Source organism: Oncorhynchus kisutch, linkage group LG14 (assembly GCF_002021735.2).
Source record: "Oncorhynchus kisutch isolate 150728-3 linkage group LG14, Okis_V2, whole genome shotgun sequence".
Classification (NCBI taxonomy): domain Eukaryota; kingdom Metazoa; phylum Chordata; class Actinopteri; order Salmoniformes; family Salmonidae; genus Oncorhynchus; species Oncorhynchus kisutch.
The window spans coordinates 43,897,583-43,917,868 of NC_034187.2; the positions used below are offsets into that span (position 1 = coordinate 43,897,583).

The following is a 20,286-nucleotide window of genomic DNA, read 5'->3' on the forward strand; positions in this document are numbered from 1 at the left end:
AATGATATACTTAAACAATGAACAAAACAATAAACCGACAAAATCAACGAAGACAAAACAGTCCTGTAACACTAACACATAGGAACACTGGTAACAGGTACAATCACCCACAAAATACCCAAAGAATATGGCTGCCTAAATATGGTTCCCAATCAGAGACAATGATAGACAGCTGCCTCTAATTGAGAACCAATCTAGGCAACCATAGACTTACAAAAACACCTAGATAGGGTCCACTCCCATAAACTTACAAAACCCCTAGACAAGATAAAAACACATACATCACCCATGTCACACCCTGACCTAACCAAAATAAGAAAACAAAGAATACTAAGGTCAGGGTGTGACAGTACCCCCCATTTAAAAGGCCCGTCGTAGGAGGTTCCGGTCTGCGGCCCTTCGTAGGAGGTTTCTGGACTGCGAACTATCGCCGGACGCTCTGGACTGGGTACTGGTGCCGGACGCTCTGGACTGGGCACTGTTGCCGGACGCTCTGGACTGGGTACTGTTGCCGGAGGCTCTGGACTGGCAAGGCGCACTCTAGGCCTGGTGCGTGGTGCCGGTACTGGTGGTACTGGGCCGAGGACACGCACTTCAGGGCGAGTGCGGGGAGGAGGAACAGGGCGCACTGGACTGCCGAGGCGCACTATAGGCCTGGTGCGTGGTGCCGGCACTGGTGGTACCGGGCTGGGGACACGCACTTCAGGGTGAGTGCGAGGAGCAGGAACAGGGAGTATTGGACCCTGGAGGTGCACTGGTGGCCTGATGCGTGGTGCCGGCACTGGTGGTACCAGGCTGGAGACACGCAACTCAGGGCGAGTGCGGGGTGGAGGAACAGGAGGTACTGGGCTGTGGAGGCGTACTGGAGGTCTGGTGCGTGGTATTGGCACTGGTGGTACTGGATAGACCGGACCGTGAAGACGCACTGGAGGTCTCGAGCTAATGGCCTGCACAACCCGTCCTGGCTGGATGGTGACTCTAGCCCGGCATGTGCGGGGTGCAGGCACAGGACGCACTGGGCTGTGCAGACATACGGGAGACACAGTGCGCAACGCCAGCGCAGGATATCCTGGCCTGAGGAGACCCACTGGCTGTCTGGATAGCAGGGCTGGCACCATCTGCCCTGGCTGGATCCTCACCCAGCCAGGGCAGATGGGAGCTGGGATGTAGAGCACCGGGCTAAGCACGCGTACTGGAGACACCGTGCGTTCTACCGCATAACACAGTGCCTGACCAGTACGACGCCCTCTCTCTCCACAGTGAACATGGGGAGTTAGCGCAGGTCTCCTACCTGGCTTCGCCACACTCCCCGTGTGCCCCCATCCAATACATTTTTGGGGCTGCCTCTCGGCTTCCAGCCGTGCTGCCTCTTCATATCACTGCCTCTCCGCTTTGGCTGCCTCCAGCTCTGCCTTGGGGCGGCGATATTCCCCCGACTGCGTCCAGGGTCAATCTCCATCCAGTATCTCCTCTCAAGTCCAATAGTCCTGATTGCGCTGCTCCTCCTGCTGCTTGGTTCATTGTTGGTGGGTGATTCTGTAACGACTGTCTTCGGGTGAAAGAGAGGAGAACCAAAATGCAGCGTGATGATAATCAATAACTTAATGGGATAATTAAACAGCGAACAAAACAATAAACCGACAAAATCAACGAAGACGAAACAGTCCCGTAATGTGAACACTAACACATAGGAACAATGGTAACAGGAACAATCACCCACAAAATACCCAAAGAATATGGCTGACTAAATATGGTTCGCAATCAGAGACAACATTTGACAGCTGCCTCTAATTGAGTACCAATCTAGGCAACCATAGACTTACAAAAACACCTAGATAGGTGACACCCCCATAAACATACAAACCCCCTAGACAAGCCGAAACACATACATCACCCATGTCACACCCTGACCTAACCAAAATAACAAAGAAAACAAAGAATACTAAGGTCAGGGTGTGACACAAGGTCCTTTGCTGTTGTTCTGGGAATGATTTGCACTTTTCGCACCAAAGTACGCTCATGTCTAGGCGACAGAACGGGTCTCCTTCCTTAGCGGTATGACGGCTGCGTGGTCCCATGGTGTTTATACTTGAGTACCTTCAGGCATTTGGAAATTGCTCCCAAGGATGAACCAGACTTGTGGAGGTCAACAATTATTTTCCTGAGGTCTTGGCTGATTTATTTGGATTTTCCCATGATGTCAAGCAAAAAGGCACTGCGTTTGAAGGTAGGCCTTGAAATACATCCACAGGTACACCTCCAATTGACTGAAATGATGTCAATTAGCCTATCAGAAGCTTCTAAAGCCATGACTTAATTTTCTGGAATTTTCCAAGCTGTTTAAAGGCACAGTGTATGTAAGCTTCTGACCCACTGGAATTGTGATACAGTGAATTATCAGTTAAATCATCTGTAAACATTTGTTGGAAAAATGACTTATGTCATGCACAAAGTAGATGTCCTAACCAATTTGCCAAAACTATAGTTTGTTAACATGAAATTTGTGGAGTGGTTGAAACACTTAGGTTGGAGTCATTAAAACTCATTTATGTAAACTTCTGACTTCAACTGTATATCTCCCTCACTAACGTTAAGCATCAGCTGTGAGAGCAGCTTACCGATCGCTACAACTGTACACAGCCCATCTATAAATAGCCCATCCATCCAATCAACCACATACCTCATTCCATTATTTGTTTTTTTCTGCTCTTCTGCACACCAGTATTCTACTTGCACATCCTCATCTGCACATCTACCACTCAAGTTTTAATTGCTAAATTGTAATTACTTCGCCACTATGGCCTTACCTATTACCTTACCTCCTTACTTCATTTTCACACACTGTCTACAGATTTTTACATTGTGTTATTGACTGTATGTTTGTTTATCACATGTAACTCTGTGTTGTTTTTGTCTCACTGCTTTGCTTTATCTTGACCAGGTCGCAGTTGTAAATGAAAACTTGTTCTCAACTGGTATACCTGGTTAAATAAAGGTGAAATATATATATTTTTTTATGAATGACCCTTTTACAGCACCTTGAAAATGGCTGAATGAATCGAAAACAAAACTGTGTGGCACCAAAGTTGTTCCGAATGACAAATAGACCTGCCCAAAGCCGTCACTTGTCACTTAATAGTAACCAACTAGTTCTGGCTTTCGTGTATCTAAAGGATTGATCCTGCAGAGTAATGTTTCAATAACACTTCAAGTAAAGTGATACCAAACATGTTCTCCAGTGGAGAGTTTATAACACTAGTACAGAAAACACAATCATAGCTATATTTACGTATATGATATACAGTGGGGTCTGAAATGATAGACAACCTCATTAAAGATAAGCAATAATGATGACTGTATAAAATAAATACTTCAAATACTGAGCTACAGTGCATTTAGAAAGTATTCAGACCCCTTGACATTTTCAAAAGGTTGTCATGTTAAAGACTTACTCTAAAATGGATTAAATAGTTTTTTCCCTCATCAATCTACACATAATATCCCATAATGACATAGCAAAAACAAGTTTTTCACATTTTGCAAATGTACATCAAAAAAAGTTACTGAAATATGACATTTACATAAGTATGATGACACTTTACTCAGTACTTTGTTGAAGCAACTTTGGCATCGATTACAGCCTTGAGTCTTTTGGGGTATGACGCTACAAGCTCGGCACACCTGTATTTGGTGAGTTTCTCCCAATAGCACAGCTTTTTTCAGGTCTCTAAAAAAGAGATTTTCGATCACGTTCAAGTCTGAGCTCTGGCTGGGCCACTCAAGGACATTCAGAGACTTGTCCCGAAGCCACTCCTGTGTTGTTTTGGCTGTGTGCTTAGGGTCGTTGTCCTGTTGGAAGGTGAACCTTCGCCCCAGTCTGAGGTCCTGAGTGCTCTGGAACAGGTTTTCATCAAGGATCTCTCTGTACTTTCCTCCGTTCATCTTTCCCTCGATCCTGACTAGTCTCCCAGTCCCTGCCACTGAAAAACATCCCGACAGCATGATGCTGGCACCACCATGCTTCACCATAGGGATGGTGCCAGGTTTCCTCTAGACATGAAACTGAGCATTCAGGCCAAAGAGTTCAATCTTGGTTTCATCAGACCAGAGAATCTTGTTCTTCATGGTCTGAGAGTCCTTTAGGTGTCTTTTGGCAAACTCCAAGCGGACTGTCATGCCCCTTTTACTGAGGAGTGGCTTCCGTCTGGCCACTCTACCATAAAGGCCTCATTTGTGGAGCGCTGCGGAGATGGTTGTCCTTCCTGGAAGGTTCTCCCATCTCCACACAAGAACTGTATCAGAGTGACCATCGGGTTCTTGGTTACCTTCCTTGCCAAGGCCCTTCTCCCCCGATTGCTCAGTTTGGCTGGGGGGACAGCTCTAGGAAGTCTTGGGGTTCCAAACTTCTTCCATTTAAGAATGATTGAGGCCAGTGTGTTCTTGGGGACCTTCAATGCTGGACACATTTTTTGGTACCCTTTCCCAGATCTGTGCCTTGACGCAATCCTGTCTCGGAGCTCTACGGCAATTCCTTCAACCTCATGGCCTGGTTTTTTCTCTGACATGCACTGTCAACTGTGGGATTTATATAGACAGGTGTGTGTCTTTCCAAATCATGTACAATCAATTGAATTTACCACAGGTGTAGTCCAAGTTTAAGAAACATCTCAAGGATAATCAATGGAAACAGGATGCACCTGAGCTCAATTTCGAGTCTTAAAGCAAACGGTCTGAAAACATATGTAAACAAGGTATCTGTTTAATTAAAACTTATTTGGGACTGGGGGCAGTATTGAGTAGCTTGGATAAAAAGGTTCCCAGAGGAAACTGCCTGCTACTCAGGCCTAAAAGCTAGAATGTGCAAATAATTAGTCGATTTTTTTAAATCTGACACAGCGGTTGCATTAACGTCTCTGGGATATGTGGGACGGTAGCGTCCCACCTCGCCTACGGCCAGTGAAATTGCAGGGCGCCATATTCAAAACAACAGAAATCCCATAATTAAAATTCCTCAAACATACAAGTATTTTACACCATTTTAAAGATGAACTTGTTGTACATACAGCCACATTGTCCGATTTCAGAAAGGATTTACGACGAAAACACACCAAACGATTATGTTTGGTCAGCACGTAGTCACAGAAAAACACAGCCATTTTTGCAGCCAAAGAGAGGAGTCACAAAAAGCAGAAATAGAGATAAAATTCATCACTAACCTTTGATGATCTTCATCAGATGACACTATAGGACTTCATGTTACACAATACATGTATGTTTTGTTCGATAAAATCAATATTGATATCCAAAAATCCTATGTTGAACATAATAAACGGCTCTCTATCCACCGGATGTGTACCAAACTCACTAAAAGTGGCAGTAATAAAACCTCTTGAAAAAGCCAAACCTTGACCCAGAAAATATAAAAAACTATCGGCCTATATCGAATCTTCCATTCCTCTCAACATTTTTAGAAAAGGCTGTTGCGCAACAACTTACTGCCTTCCTGAAGACAAACAATGTTTACGAAATGCTTCAGTCTGGTTTTAGACCCCATCATAGCACTGAGACGACACTTGTGAAGGTGGTAAATTACATTTTAATGCCGTCGGACCGAGGCTCTGCATCTGTCCTCGTGCTCCTAGACCTTAGTGCTGCTTTTGATACCATCGATCACCACATTCTTTTGGAGAGATTGGAAACCCAAATTGGTCTACACGGACAAGTTCTGGCCTGGTTTAGATCTTATCTGTCGGAAAGATATCAGTTTGTCTCTGTGAATGGTTTGTCCTCTGACAAATCAACTGCAAATTTCGGTGTTCCTCAAGGTTCTGTTTTAGGACCACTATTGTTTTCACTATATATTTTACCTCTTGGGGATGTTATTCGAAAACATAATGTTAACTTTCACTGCTATGCGGATGACACACAGCTGTACATTTCAATGAAACATGGTGAAGCCCCGAAATTGCCCTTGCTAGAAGCATGTGTTTCAGACATAAGGAAGTGGATGGCTGCAAACGTTCTACTTTTAAACTCAGACAAAACAGAGATGCTTGTTCTAGGTCCCAAGAAACAAAGAGATCTTCTGTTGAATCTGACAATTAATCTTAATGGTTGTACAGTCGTCTCAAATAAAACTGTGAAGGACCTCGGCGTTACTCTGGACCCTGATCTCTCTTTTGAAGAACATATCAAGACCATTTCAAGGACAGCTTTTTTCCATCTACGTAACATTGCAAAAATCAGAAACTTTCTGTCCAAAAATTATGCAGAAAAATTAATCCATGCTTTTGTCACTTCTAGGTTAGACTACTGCAATGCTCTACTTTCCGGCTACCCGGATAAAGCACTAAATAAACTTCAGTTGGTGCTAAATACGGCTGCTAGAATCCTGACTAGAACCCAAAAATTTGATCATATTACTCCAGTGCTAGCCTCTCTACACTGGCTTCCTGTCAAAGCAAGGGCTGATTTCAAGGTTTTACTGCTAACCTACAAAGCATTACATGGGCTTGCTCCTACCTATCTCTCTGATTTGGTCCTGACGTACATACCTACACGTACGCTACAGTCACAAGACGCAGGCCTCCTAATTGTCCCTAGAATTTCTAAGCAAACAGCTGGAGGCAGGGCTTTCTCCTATAGAGCTAAATTTTTATGGAACGGTCTGCCTACCCATGTCAGAGACGCAAACTCGGTCTCAACCTTTATGTCTTTACTGAAGACTCATCTCTTCAGTGGGTCATATGATTGAGTGTAGTCTGGCCCAGGAGTGGGAAGGTGAACGGAAAGGCTCTGGAGCAACGAACTGCCCTTGCTGTCTCTGCCTGGCCGGTTCCCCTCTTTCCACTGGGATTCTCTGCCTCTAACCCTATTCAGGGGCTGAGTCACTGGCTTACTGGGGCTCTCTCATGCCGTCCCTGGAAGGGGTGCGTCACCTGAGTGGGTTGATTCACTGATGTGGTCATCCTGTCTGGGTTGTGCCATGGCGGAGATCTTTGTGGGCTATACTCCCCCTTGTCTCAGGATGGTAAGTTGGTGGTTGAAGATATCCCTCTAGTGGTGTGGGGGCTGTGCTTTGGCAAAGTGGGTGGGGTTATATCCTTCCTGTTTGGCCCTGTCCGGGGGTGTCCTCGGATGGAGCCACAGTGTCTCCTGACCCCTCCTGTCTCAGCCTCCAGTATTTATGCTGCAGTAGTTTATGTGTCGGGGGGCTAGGGTCAGTTTGTTATATCTGGAGTACTTCTCCTGTCCTATTCGGTGTCCTGTGTGTGCGTTCTCTAATTCTCTCCTTCCCTCTTTTTTTCTCTCTCTCGGAGGACCTGAGCCCTAGGACCATGCCCCAGGACTACCTGACATGATGACTCCTTGCTGTCCCCAGTCCATCTGACCGTGCTGCTGCTCCAGTTTCAACTGTTCTGCCTTATTATTATAGGACCATGCTGGTCATTTATGAACATTTAAACATCTTGGCCATCTTCTGTAATAATCTCCACCCGGCACAGCCAGAAGAGGACTGCCCACCCCACATAGCCTGGTTCCTCTCTAGGTTTCTTCCTAGGTTTTGGCCTTACTAGGGAGTTTTTCCTAGCCATTGTGCTTCTACACCTGCATTGCTTGCTATTTGGGGTTTTAGGCTGGGTTTCTGTACAGCACTTTGAGATATCAGCTGATGTACGAAGGGCTATATAAATAAATTTGATTTGATTTGAGTTTACATTGGCGCGTTATGTTCAGTAGTTCCAAAACATCCGGTGATTTTGCAGAGAGCCACATCAATTTACAGAAATACTCATAATAAACATTGCTAAAAGATACAAGTGTTATGCATGGAATTTTAGATCCACTTCTCCTTAAAAAATGTTATACATTTGCTAACATTTCTAAAAAAACGGTTTTCACTTTGTCATTATGGGGTATTGCATTTAGATTGATGAGGAAAAATAATAAGGCTGAATAATATTTTAGATTAAGGCTGTAACATAGAAACTCAAGGGGCCTGACTACTTTCAGAATGCACATTGGAGGGTCAAAAAAAGTTTGAAATTATATTTTATACTAATACAATTGCTCAGCGATATAGATTTTTTAAAACAAGTAATACTTATTATCCTCAAAAAGGTAGGAGTCAAAATTGTTGACACCCCTAACGATTCTTATAAAATAAAGTAGTCACAAGTTTAGTACTTGGTCCCATATTCCTAGCACGGATTGACTACATCAAGCTTGAGACTACTTTGTTGGATTCATTTGCGGTTCGTTTTGGTTGTGTTTCAGATTATCTTGTGCCCAATAGAAATTTATGGTAAATAAGGTACTGTTATTTTGGGGTCACTTTTATTATAAATAAGAAGATGTTTCTAAACACCCTTACATTGTGGATTTTACCATGACTACAGATAATCCTGAGTGAAACATAAATAATGAGTGAGAAAGTTATAGGGTCAAAGATCATACGCCCAAGACATACTAACCTCTATCCATTATCAATAACAGGAAGTTTGCATAAAGTTTGTTAGAATCTTATTCAAAATTATTCACAGCTGTAATGGCTTCCACCAAGTATTAACTCTAAGACATCAAGAAGAAAAAAAAGTATTTAAAGTATTTATTAGGAAAATGTTCTAGAATTATCTTTGACTTTTACAATTTAGAAGGTTGGGTAGATCTGTAGGATTTTTAAAAAAATGTAATCCTTTTTAGATTTAATTATAAAGCAGCAAAATGTGAAGACTGCAAGGGGTGTGTAGACTTTCAGTAGGCACTGAATATTACGTATCATTGTATACATTGCATAATCCATATTGCTAATGGGGAGGTCAAGTGATGCTGCTGCCACTATTACTCAATGCTAATGGAAATGTTCAATGCAACCGCAATCGCTATGTAAAGAACATGTGTTAAGAGCATGATATACTTCAATATACTATCAACAACTTGCCATAAACTTGCAAACATGAAAATCCCTTGAAAACCAGCTTTGTTTGTTTCTGACTTGGTGAACATGTTTAAATAACAAATTGTTAACCCTGATTAAGGCAGCTTGTAGGAAATGCCTTGGCATGGCAACAGAAGTACAAACAAGTGAGAAAAAAAATATACAGCACTATGATGCTTAATATTATGTATGACGATACTCCATACAGTAGAGAATTTAACCCTGGGGATTGCTCATGGGTGTAATCCCAAAATAGTCCCAAAAACCAGACCATAGGCATTAGTGTCTAAGGTCTGATTTCAATTACATTATTTTGGCAACGATGACAAAATGAACAAAAAAAATTCTAAGATGGGTCTTCTTCAGACAGCCAACTCTCCCAACAAATCATGGATGTGGGAAGGCGGGCCTTAAAATGCGAGCGGGCGTTGTGGTCATGAAAAATCATCACTGCGGAAACATCTACAGTGGGGCAAAAAAGTATTTAGTCAGCCACCAATTGTGCAAGTTCTTCCACTTAAAAAGATGAGAGAGGCCTGTAATGTTCATAGGTACACTTCAACTATGACAGACAAAATTAGAGAAAAGAAATCCAGAAAATCACATTGTAGGATTTTTAATGAATTTATTTGCAAATTATGGTGGAAAATAAGTATTTGGCCACCTACAAACAAGCAAGATTTCTGGGTCTCACAGACCTGTAACTTCTTCTTTAAGAAGACCTGTATTAATGGCACCTGTTTGAACTTGTTATCAGTATAAGAGACCACAACCTGAAACAGTCAAACTCCACTAAGCCCAAGACCAAAGAGCTGTCAAAGGACACCAGAAACAAAATTGTAGACCTGCACCAGGCTGGGAAGACTGAATCTGCAATAGGTAAGCAGCTTGGTTTGAAGAAATCAACTGTGGGAGCAATTATTAGGAAATGGAAGACATACAAGACCACTGATAATCTCCCTCGATCTGGGACTCCATGCAAGATCTCACCCCGTGGGGTCAAAATGATCACAAGAACGGTGAGCAAAAATCCCAGAACCACATGGGGGGACCTAGTGAATGACCTGCAGAGAGCTGGGACCAAAGTAACAAAGCCTACCATCAGTAACACACTACGCTGCCAGGGACTCAAATCCTGCAGTGCCAGACGTGTCCCCCTGCTTAAGCCAGTACATGTCCAGGCCCGTCTGAAGTTTGCTAGAGAGCATTTGGATGATCCAGAAGAAGATTGGGAGAATGTCATATGGTCAGATGAAACCAAAATATAGCTTTTTGGTAAATACTCAACTCGTCGTGTTTGAAGGACAAAGAATGCTGAGTTGCATCCAAAGAACACCATACCTACTGTGAAGCATGGGGGTGGAAACATCATGCTTTGGGGCTGTTTTTCTGCAAAGGGACCAGGACGACTGATCCGTGTAAAGGAAAGAATGAATGGGGCCTTGTATCGTGAGATTTTGAGTGAAAACCTCCTTCCATCAGCAAGGGCATTGAAGATGAAACGTGGCTGGGTCTTTCAGCATGACAATGATCCCGAACACACCGCCCGGGCAACGAAGGAGTGGTTTCGTAAGAAGCATTCAAGGTCCTGGAGTGGCCTAGCCAGTCTCAACCCCATAGAAAATATTTGGAGGGAGTTGAAGGTCTGTGTTGCCCCGCAACAGCCCCAAAACATCACTGCTCTAGAGGAGATCTGCATGGAGGAATGGGCCAAAATACCAGCAACAGTGTGTGAAAACCTTGTGAAGACTTACAGAAAACATTAGACCTCTGTCATTGTCAACAAAGGGTATATAACAAAGTATTGAGAAACTTTTGTTATTGACCAAATACTTGTTTTCCACCATAATTTGTAAATAAATTCATTAAAAATCCTACAATGTGATTTTCTGGATTTTTTTTCTAATTTTGTCTGTCATAGTTGAAGTGTACCTATGATGAAAATTACAGGCCTCTCTCATCTTTTTAAGTGGGAGAACTTGCACAATTGGTGGCTGACTAAATACTTTTTTGCCCTACTGTATTTCGTGTCCTTTTCTGTTGTTTTACCTCAAGTTCCATATCCACTTCCATCTTCTCACTCGTTCTTCAACGTCCTCCTCCTCAACCCCTGCACTATCGCCCTCGTTTGTCTCCACCATGAAACATTTTAGAACGCCATTTACCCATTGTGTTTCTGGAGTGATATTTGGCTGTGTACAAGCTAGCAAGCGTGAAATGAAGTAGCTAGCCAGAATGATGTTTGTTTTGAAAAAAGTCAGCTAACCTAGCTACTATCGAGTTCAATTTCTCTCAGGATTATGAAGGCAATAAATTGTTTACAAAATTTGCATATTATTGACCTAAAAGGTTAGCTGTGTTAGCCCAGTCTTTAGCTTATCCAGGGTCAATGATACATAGAGCAACCATGTACTGTCTATCTATGGGAACAGCAGCAACCTTTTTGAAAGCAACATAGCTAAAAATGAATTAATAAATTATAATGAACATCACACTATGTTACCTGTAAAGCCTAATTGTCATCTCCTTATTTTCATTTTGTACCTAAATTACAATGGTTGGATATGCTGTGAGAATTTTTTCTCCCAGTGCTGCTGACAACTATTTTGGTCTGCTCATACAGGAGTAATAAAGGCCCAGTGCACTACTTTTGTAAACATTTGTTATACTTAATAACAACATTACATGGCAAGAATAGTAGCACTGGAAAGTTACATCCTTAGTGAAAAAGTAGAGGCATTGAATTATTTTGCCAGCAGCTAGAGTAGGCTACACACCGCTGTTTGAGTTGAGCACCGCGATGGAGCGGATTACAGACTATTTCATTCCCTTCATCTGAACATCAGAGTGTCAGCAATAATCATGCATGTCAGTTCAGTGCACACCGCGTAACCAAGAAAATAAAGTATTTGAGAAAACATTTATTTGGGAATATATTTCGTTGAACCCCTATCCACCAGGAGATTTTTATTGTGGATCTAAATCCATATAGCTGAAATTAATCGCAGTGACGGAGAACATTAACCCGTTTTCTAAATTGCCTTGTAAATGCCTAACACTAAGATTTTATAATTTAGCTCGTCATGTCGGCAACGTAACAAGCTTTGAAATTATGCCCACCTGACCCAGATTGCGAGTTATAATGGAAAAATGTTGGATTGCGTAAACAACAACAGTAATTGTATGATGGTGGGGATGCAGGGCTGTGTTCCAAACAAAACAAGTCTGCTTGCTGTAGTTCCTCAGCAGCAGAGCTATAAAAAAAAGCACCTTATAGTTGAAGACTCTTCTTTGAGTCATAAAATTGCATTGAAATTACTAGGAACTGTGTAATGCTAGTATTTTTTTTGCTTATTTTGCACCTACCCCACATTTAGAAAGAATATTCTTATCATGTTACTGAATGTAACCAGAGTATTTTTTTTAGATTAGTTATCAACAAATGCAGTGAAAAGTTAAGTAAATGTAAAATGCACTTTTAAAAGTTTTAGAACACCTACTCATTCAAAGGTTTTTCTCTATTTTTACTATTTTCTACATAGTAGTAGAATAATAGTGAAGACATCAAAACTATGAAATCATGTATGAACAAAAAAAGTGTTATACAAATCAAAATACATTTTATATTTGAGATTCTTCAAAGTAGCCACCCTTTGCCTGGATGACAGCTTTGCATACTCTCTGCATTGTTCAAGTGCTTGTTCAATGAACCATAAACAATTAATGAATATGCACCTGTGGAACAGTCATTACGACACTAAACAGCTTACAGACAGAAGGCAATTAAGGTCACAGTTATGAAAACTTAGGACACCAAAAGAGGCCTTTCTACTGACTCTGAAAAACACCAAAAGAAAGATGGCAAGGGTCCCTGCTCATCTGCGTGAATGTGCCTTAGGCATGCTGCAAGGAGGCATGAGGACTGCAGATGTAGTCAGGGCAATATATTGCAATGTCCGTACTGTGAGACGCCTAAGACAGCGAGGACAGCTAATCATCCTCGCAGTGGCAGACCACGTGTAACAACATCTGCAGGGGATCGGTACATCCGAACATCACATCTGCGGGACAGGTACAGGATGGCAACAACAACTGCCCGAGTTACACCAGGAATGCACAATCCCTTCATCAGTGCTCAGACTGTCCACAATAGGCTGAGAGAGACTGGACTGAGGGATGGTAGGCCTGTTTTAAGGCAGGTCCTCACCGGCAACAATGTCGGGCACAAACCCACCGTTGCTGGACCAGACAGGACTGGCAAAACGTGCTCTTCACTGACAAGTCGCGGTTTTGTCTCACCAGGGGTGATGGTTGGATTTGCGTTTATTGTTGAAGGAGCGTTTCACCGAGGCCTGTACTCTGGAGCAGGATCGATTTGGAGGTGGAGGTTTTGTCATGGTCTGGGGCGGTATGTCACAGCATCATCGGACTGAGCTTGTTGTCATTGCAGGCAATCTCAACGCTGTGCGTTACAGGGAAGACATCCTCCTCCCTCATGTGGTACCCTTCCTGCAGGCTCATCCTGACATGACCCTCCAGCATGACAATGCCACCAGCCATACTGCTCGTTCTGTGCGTGATTTCCTGCAAGACAGAATGTCAGTGTTCTTCCATGGCCAGCAAAGAGCCCAGATCTCAATCCCATTGAGGACGTCTGGGACCTGTTGGATCGGAAGGTGAAGGCTAGGGCCATTCTCCCCAGAAATGTCCGGGAAATTGCAGGTGCCTTGTTGGAAGAGTGGGGTAACATCTCACAGCAAGAACTGGCAAATATGGTGCAGTCCATGATGAAGAGATGCACTGCAGTACTTAATGCAGCTGGTGGCCACACCAGATACTGACTTACTTTTGATTTTGACCACCCCTTTGTTCAGGGACACGTTATTACATTTCTGGTAGTTAGGTTTCTGTGGAACTTGTTCAGTTTGTCTCAGTTGTTGAATCTTGTCATGTTCATACAAATATTTACACGTTAAATTTGCTGAAAATAAACTCAGTTGACTGTGAGAGGACGTTTATTTTTTTGCTGAGTTTATATGGCAAAGTTGTGATTTTTTTTGGTCCTTAAATTAAACTGGTATACTTTTTTCATTCATCACCATTTTATTTAATCAATTTTGGTCCCTCTTCCACTTGCCTCTTCCGTATTTGCAGTAATGCTGCAATTAGTTGGTTGTAATTTTGGGTAGAGCAGACATTTCCATATTAGTTAGCTGTATGTGTGACATAATTTGACAAGTCCTATTTATGATATCCTTTACAAAGATTATACCTTTTTTTGAGTTTAAGCACAATATTTGTTGCATTATTTGTTCTGTGTTTTCTGGTGGATTAAACTGAAATTTCAACCAACTTTCTATGGCTTGTTTTTAAAATAGCAATATTTTGTAGATTATTTCATTTTCAAATAACCGAAAGTAAGAGGTTATGAACTGAATAAAGGGAAAAAGGCCTTTCTTGAACATGGGGTGAGACATTCTTATTAATTTGCTAGAGAACCAGTTCGGATTTAAGTATAACTTTTGTATGACTGACGTCTTCAGTGAGAAGTCCACCGCTTTAATACTTAAGAATTTCAGCTCTCCAAATTCATATTCTAAAAATAGGCCCCTTTAAATTTTGTCTGCCTTCACATTTCAAATAAAATTTAATATTTTTAGCTCATATAATTAATAAAACAGGTATAAGCAAGACCATACGCAAATAGGTAAACTGGGACATGACTAAAGAGTTAATCGGGGTGATTTTTCCATAGGCAGACAGGTTTTTCCTTTCCAAGGAGGCAAGATCTTATCTATCTTTGCTACCTTTCTATTAAGATAATTTCTCTCTTTCGGGATATGTATACCGAGTATGTCCACATCACCATAAGAACATTTTATTGGTAAACTACACGATAATGTAAAAGTTGTATTTTTTTGTGATCCAATACATAATATAGTACAATTTATTATAATTTGGTTGTAATCCAGAGAGGTTAGAAAAAGTAGATAATCTATGAGGGATCCAAAATATGGATTTAAAAGACAACATCAGCCTACAATTACATTTATTTTAATGCCCTAGATATCTAACCCTTTGATATTATTGTTGGATATAAACAACTAACATTTCGATGGCAATAATAAATAGATATGCCGATAGTGGACAACCTTGTTTTACTCCGACACTTTGAGAAGTAGCCATTATTTACTATACAGAACTTTAACCCATTTTATAAGCGATTCTCAAAAATGTAAATATGCCACGCATTTATATATAAACTCCAGTAGAACTTTATCAAAAGCCTTTTCAAAGTCAGCTATGAATACCAGGCCTGGTTTTCCATGTTTTTCATTAGTGTTCTATTGTTTCCAGTACTTACATTATCTCCAAAATATCATCCATGTAAAAAACATGTCTGATAAGGATGAATAATATCCGACAACACCTTTTTAATTCTATGTGCTACGCATTTTGCATCATAACACAGAAGTGTAAGAGGTCCCAATTTTTTTTTATGGACTAGATCTGTATATTTACCACTTGGACCCTGTTTCAGTAAAAACGAGTGGTTAAAACATGCTAATAACAGTCCTCTGAGTATATCGAAAAAAGTATTGGTACAGTTCCTTGCAAAACTATTCACCCCCATGGCGGTTTTCCTATTTTGTTGCATTACAACCTGTAATTTAAATAGATTTTTATTTGGATTTCATGTAATTAACATAAACAAAATAGTCCAAATTTGTGAAGTGAAAAAATAATAATAAATTGTTTCAAAACATTCTAGAAAAAAATAATAATGGAAAAGTGGTGCGTGCATATGTATTCACCCTCTTTGCTATGAAGCCCCTGAATAAGATCTGGTGCAACCAATTCCCTTCAGAAGACACATAATTAATTAAATAAAGTCCACCTGTGTGCAATCTAAGTGTCACATGATCTGTCATATGATCTCAGTATATATACACACGCCTGTTCTGAAGGGCCCCAGAGTCGGCAACACCACTAAGCAAGGGGCACCACCAAGCAAGAGGCACGGTGAAGACCAAGGAGCTCTCCAAACAGGTCAGGGACAAAGTTGTGGAGAAGTACAGATCAGGGTTGGGTTATAAAAAAATATCAGAAACTTTGAACATCCCACGGAGCACCATTATATCCATTATTAAAAATTTTAAAGAATACGGCATACCAACAAACCTGCCAAGAGAGGGCCGCCCACCAAAAATTATAGAACAGGCAAGGCAAGGAGGGCATTAATCCGAGGCAACAAAGAGACCAAAGATAACTCTGAAGGAGCTGCAAAGATCCACAGCTGAGATTGGAGTATCTGTCCATAGGACCACTTTAAGCCATACACTCCACAGAGCAGGACTTTACAGAAGAGTGTCCAGACAATAATAAGCAAACATGTTTGATGTTCGCCAAAAGGCATGTGGGAGATTCCCCAAAAATATATAAGAAGGTACTCTGGTCAGATGAGTCTAAAACTGAGATTTTTGGCAAACCCAGCATCATGCTGTGGGGATGTTTTTCATTGGCAGGGACTGGGAAACTGGTCAGAATTGAAGGAATGATGGAAGGAGCTAAATACAGGGAAATTCTTGAGGGAAACCTGTTTCAGTCTTCCAGAGATTTGAGACTGGGGCAGAGGTTCACCTTCCAGCAGGACAATGATCCTAAGCATACTGCTAAAGCAACACTCGACTGGTTTAAGGAATGGCCTAGTCAAAGCTCAGACCTCAATCCAATTGAGAATCAGTGATATGACTTAAAGATTGCTGTACACCAGCAGAACCCATCCAACTTGAAGGAGCTGGAGTAGTTTTGCCTAGAAGAATGGGCAAAAATCCCAGTGGATACAGTGCCTTGCGAAAGTATTCGGCCCCCTTGAACTTTGCGACCTTTTGCCACATTTCAGGCTTCAAACATAAAGATATAAAACTGTATTTTTTTGTGAAGAATCAACAACAAGTGGGACACAATCATGAAGTGGAACGACATTGGATATTTCCAACTTTTTTAACAAATCAAAAACTGAAAAATTGGGCGTGCAAAATTATTCAGCCCCTTTACTTTCAGTGCAGCAAACTCTCTCCAGAAGTTCAGTGAGGATCTCTGAATGATCCAATGTTGACCTAAATGACTAATGATGATAAATACAATCCACCTGTGTGTAATCAAGTCTCCGTATAAATGCACCTGCACTGTGATAGTCTCAGAGGTCCGTTAAAAGCGCAGAGAGCATCATGAAGAACAATGAACACACCAGGCAGGTCCGAGATACTGTTGTGAATTTGGATCTTCAAGTGCTAGAAATGTTGTGTAAATCAAATGATACAACCCCCCCGCCCCCAAAAATCTATTTTAATTCCAGGTTTTAAGGCAACAAAATAGGAAAAATGTCAAGGGGGTAAATACTTTTGCAAGCCACTGTATACCTCCACGGGTATGCCATCCAGCCCTGGAGTTTTGCTAGACTTAAAGGCTTTAATTGCATCAAGAAGTTCCTCCTCTGAAATTTGACCTTCACATGAGTCATAGTGGATATGGAGGAGACTGATATGAAAACATGCTTAAAATACTTAACTTCCTCTTTCAAAATATTGTTTGGTGAATCATGGGTGACTCCGTCATTTCATAACACTTTCCGTATAGACTGAATTGAAACATAATTGACCGCAACCCTGTTAGTATGGTAGTTATTATGCCAGTTCTCATGGTTACCAGTGGATGTAGCATGATGTGTGTAGTGGGTTTGGGGAATAGACAGTGATCTGACCTGGGGCAAAGTTGGTCTTGCCGTAGAAGCGGACCACCCCGGTTCTCTGGCCCACCACCAACACCCTCTCCCCTAGGCGCACCTCGGGCCCGTCACACACGGAGCTACTGGCCGAGGGAGTCCGGCTCCGGGGTACTGGAACATGGGAGGGGGAGAGAGAATATGAATGCTTTTACCAACACCGTAAGCAGCTGTAACATCAGGGAAGCCATTCAAATAATCACCATCATGTTCACTAATGCCACCATCATAATTATGACTTATTATTCAAGCACCTTCCTGGACATAATAATAAGTCACTTCAGCTCTCAACATTACCATGGCCTCAAGGTCAATACTAAAGTAATTATCGGCTATACTGCGCAAGAGCTCACTAATCGATGTGACTCTCAATTGTCAATGTAACTAACTAATAATTGGATCAGAGAGCGAAATGAAGGCTCCTCTACGACTTTAAACTGGTTCCACCATATAAGGTACATGGATATCACTCAAAGCAACGTAGGTGGATTTCATTGGTTTGAAATTATGACACGAGAGTGCAGTACCAATGAGGCTGGGGCTGGGATTAGACCGGGTCGGAGGGGGCATGGTTTTGGAGCTGGGCTGAAGCCGTTCCCGCCGCTGCCTTGCGGGAGGCCGTTGTCGTGGAAACGGCCGAGGTTGCACGGTCAGGCCATGTCTGGAGTCCAGGGAGGATGAAGAGGAAGAGAGGGAACGAGAGAGAGCACCTGGGGGAGGAAAATAAGGAGTGGACAGTTAGCGAAGAGGTAAAAGTTCATAATTCACCATAAGCAAAATAATATAAATGGGAAAAACAAGATATGCGATCAGAAGACAATGTTTAGATGAATGTGGTAAGGCCTTGAGGAAAACTACCAGAAATCAGTCACTGCACACCACTTTGATCAAGCAGTGCATCAAGCTTCCAACCGAAGCTTGCAAGACACGTACAGAGGAAGTGCTCTTTCTCTACACCCTAAATCACACAGCAGGGTGTGTGCCTACAATCTTAATACCAAACCATCCATTTCTATCATGTCTGCCATGAGAGCTATATCATTCCCTGGGTCCCATGAAGCACGCAATTCAGAGCCTGCTTAAATGGATCGACATTGTATCCATTTTATCGTTGTCCTTAAACCGGTACGGTTGTGGCTCAATATGCGATAATGTGATTAGAATGATATTGTAAACAACAGCCAACTTTCCGGAACATAGACATGTTTTATATGGGCAGAAAACTTATATTGATATTAATCTAACTGCACTGTCCAATTTACAGTATCTATTACAGCGAAAATTGCACAACAATAAAACATTTTATCACAGCAACTGGTTTGATACATTCACCTCTGAAGGTAAATAATGTACTTACATTCAGTAATCTTGCTCTGATTTGTCATCCTGAGGGTCCCAGAGATAAAATTAAACATAGGTTTCAAAAAAGAAAGGAGGACCAAGGCACTCTTCATATAATTAATTAAAATGCCTTTATTTGTATGACATATTCAACGGAAACAAAGGTTTAAAAACGTCTTATGTATCAAATCCCATTAGTGGGATCGTTTTGACAACATCCGGTGAAATGGCAGAGCACCAAATTCAAATAAAATTATTATAAATATTTAACTTTGATACAATCACAAGTGCAATACAGCAAAATAAAGCTTAACTTCTTGTTAATCCAGCCACCGTGTCAGATTTCAAAAAGGCTTTACGGCGAAAGCAAACCATGCTATTATCTGAGGACAGCACCCCAACAAACAAACACATGACAATCATATTTCAACCCGCCAGGCGCAACACAAAACTCAGAAATAACGATAGAATTCATGCCTTACCTTTGAAGATCTTCTTCTGTTGGCACTCCAATATGTCCCATAAACATCACAAATGGTCCTTTTGTTCGATTAATTCCGTCGTTATATCCCCAAAGTGTCAATTTATTTGGCGCGTTTGATTCAGAAAGAACACTGGTTCCAACTCGCCCAACATGACTACAAATTATCTAATAAATTACCTGTGAAATTGGACCAAACATTTCAAACAACTTTCCTAATCCAACTTTAGGTATTTTAAAAAGTAGATAACAGATCAAATTTAAGACGGGATAAACTGTGTTCAATAGCGGATAAAATCAAAGTGAAGCGAGCTTCAGGTCGCGCGCCCCAAACAAAAGAGTCCAGTTGGCTCGACTCCCAGAAAGGAAAGGGCTACTTCTTCATTACTCTATGGAAAAACATCAACCAATTTCTAAACACTGTTGACATCTAGTGGAAGCCATAGGAACTACAAGCATATTTCTATTAAAACGGGCTTGCCATTGAAAACCGATTGACATCAAAAATGTTTTCCCTGGATGTATTGTGCTCGGGGTTTCACCTGCCAAATCAGTTCTGTTATCCTCACAAACATTATTCAAACAGTTTTAGAAACTTCACAGTGTTTTCTATCCAAATCCACTAATAATATGCATATCCTAGCTTCTGGGCCTGAGTAGCAGGCAGTTTACTTTGGGCACACATTTCATCCGGACGTGAAAATACTGCCCCCTATCCCAGAGAGATTTTAAAAATCTGAC

The 20,286-nt window shown here is 41.6% G+C and overlaps 1 protein-coding gene across 1 annotated transcript in view; it reads right to left on the minus strand.

Moving 5' to 3' along the window:
• The window catches only part of LOC109878137 (CAP-Gly domain-containing linker protein 4), a 95,465-nt gene that overhangs the window by 32,022 nt on the left and 43,157 nt on the right, over nt 1-20,286 (minus strand). The window contains exons 10-11 of the mRNA XM_020470351.2: nt 18,251-18,433; nt 17,703-17,837 (exon numbers count right to left, since the gene is read on the minus strand). Of these exons, the coding sequence (XP_020325940.1) occupies nt 17,703-17,837; nt 18,251-18,433 (318 nt within the window). The remainder of the gene's footprint in view (nt 1-17,702; nt 17,838-18,250; nt 18,434-20,286) is intronic.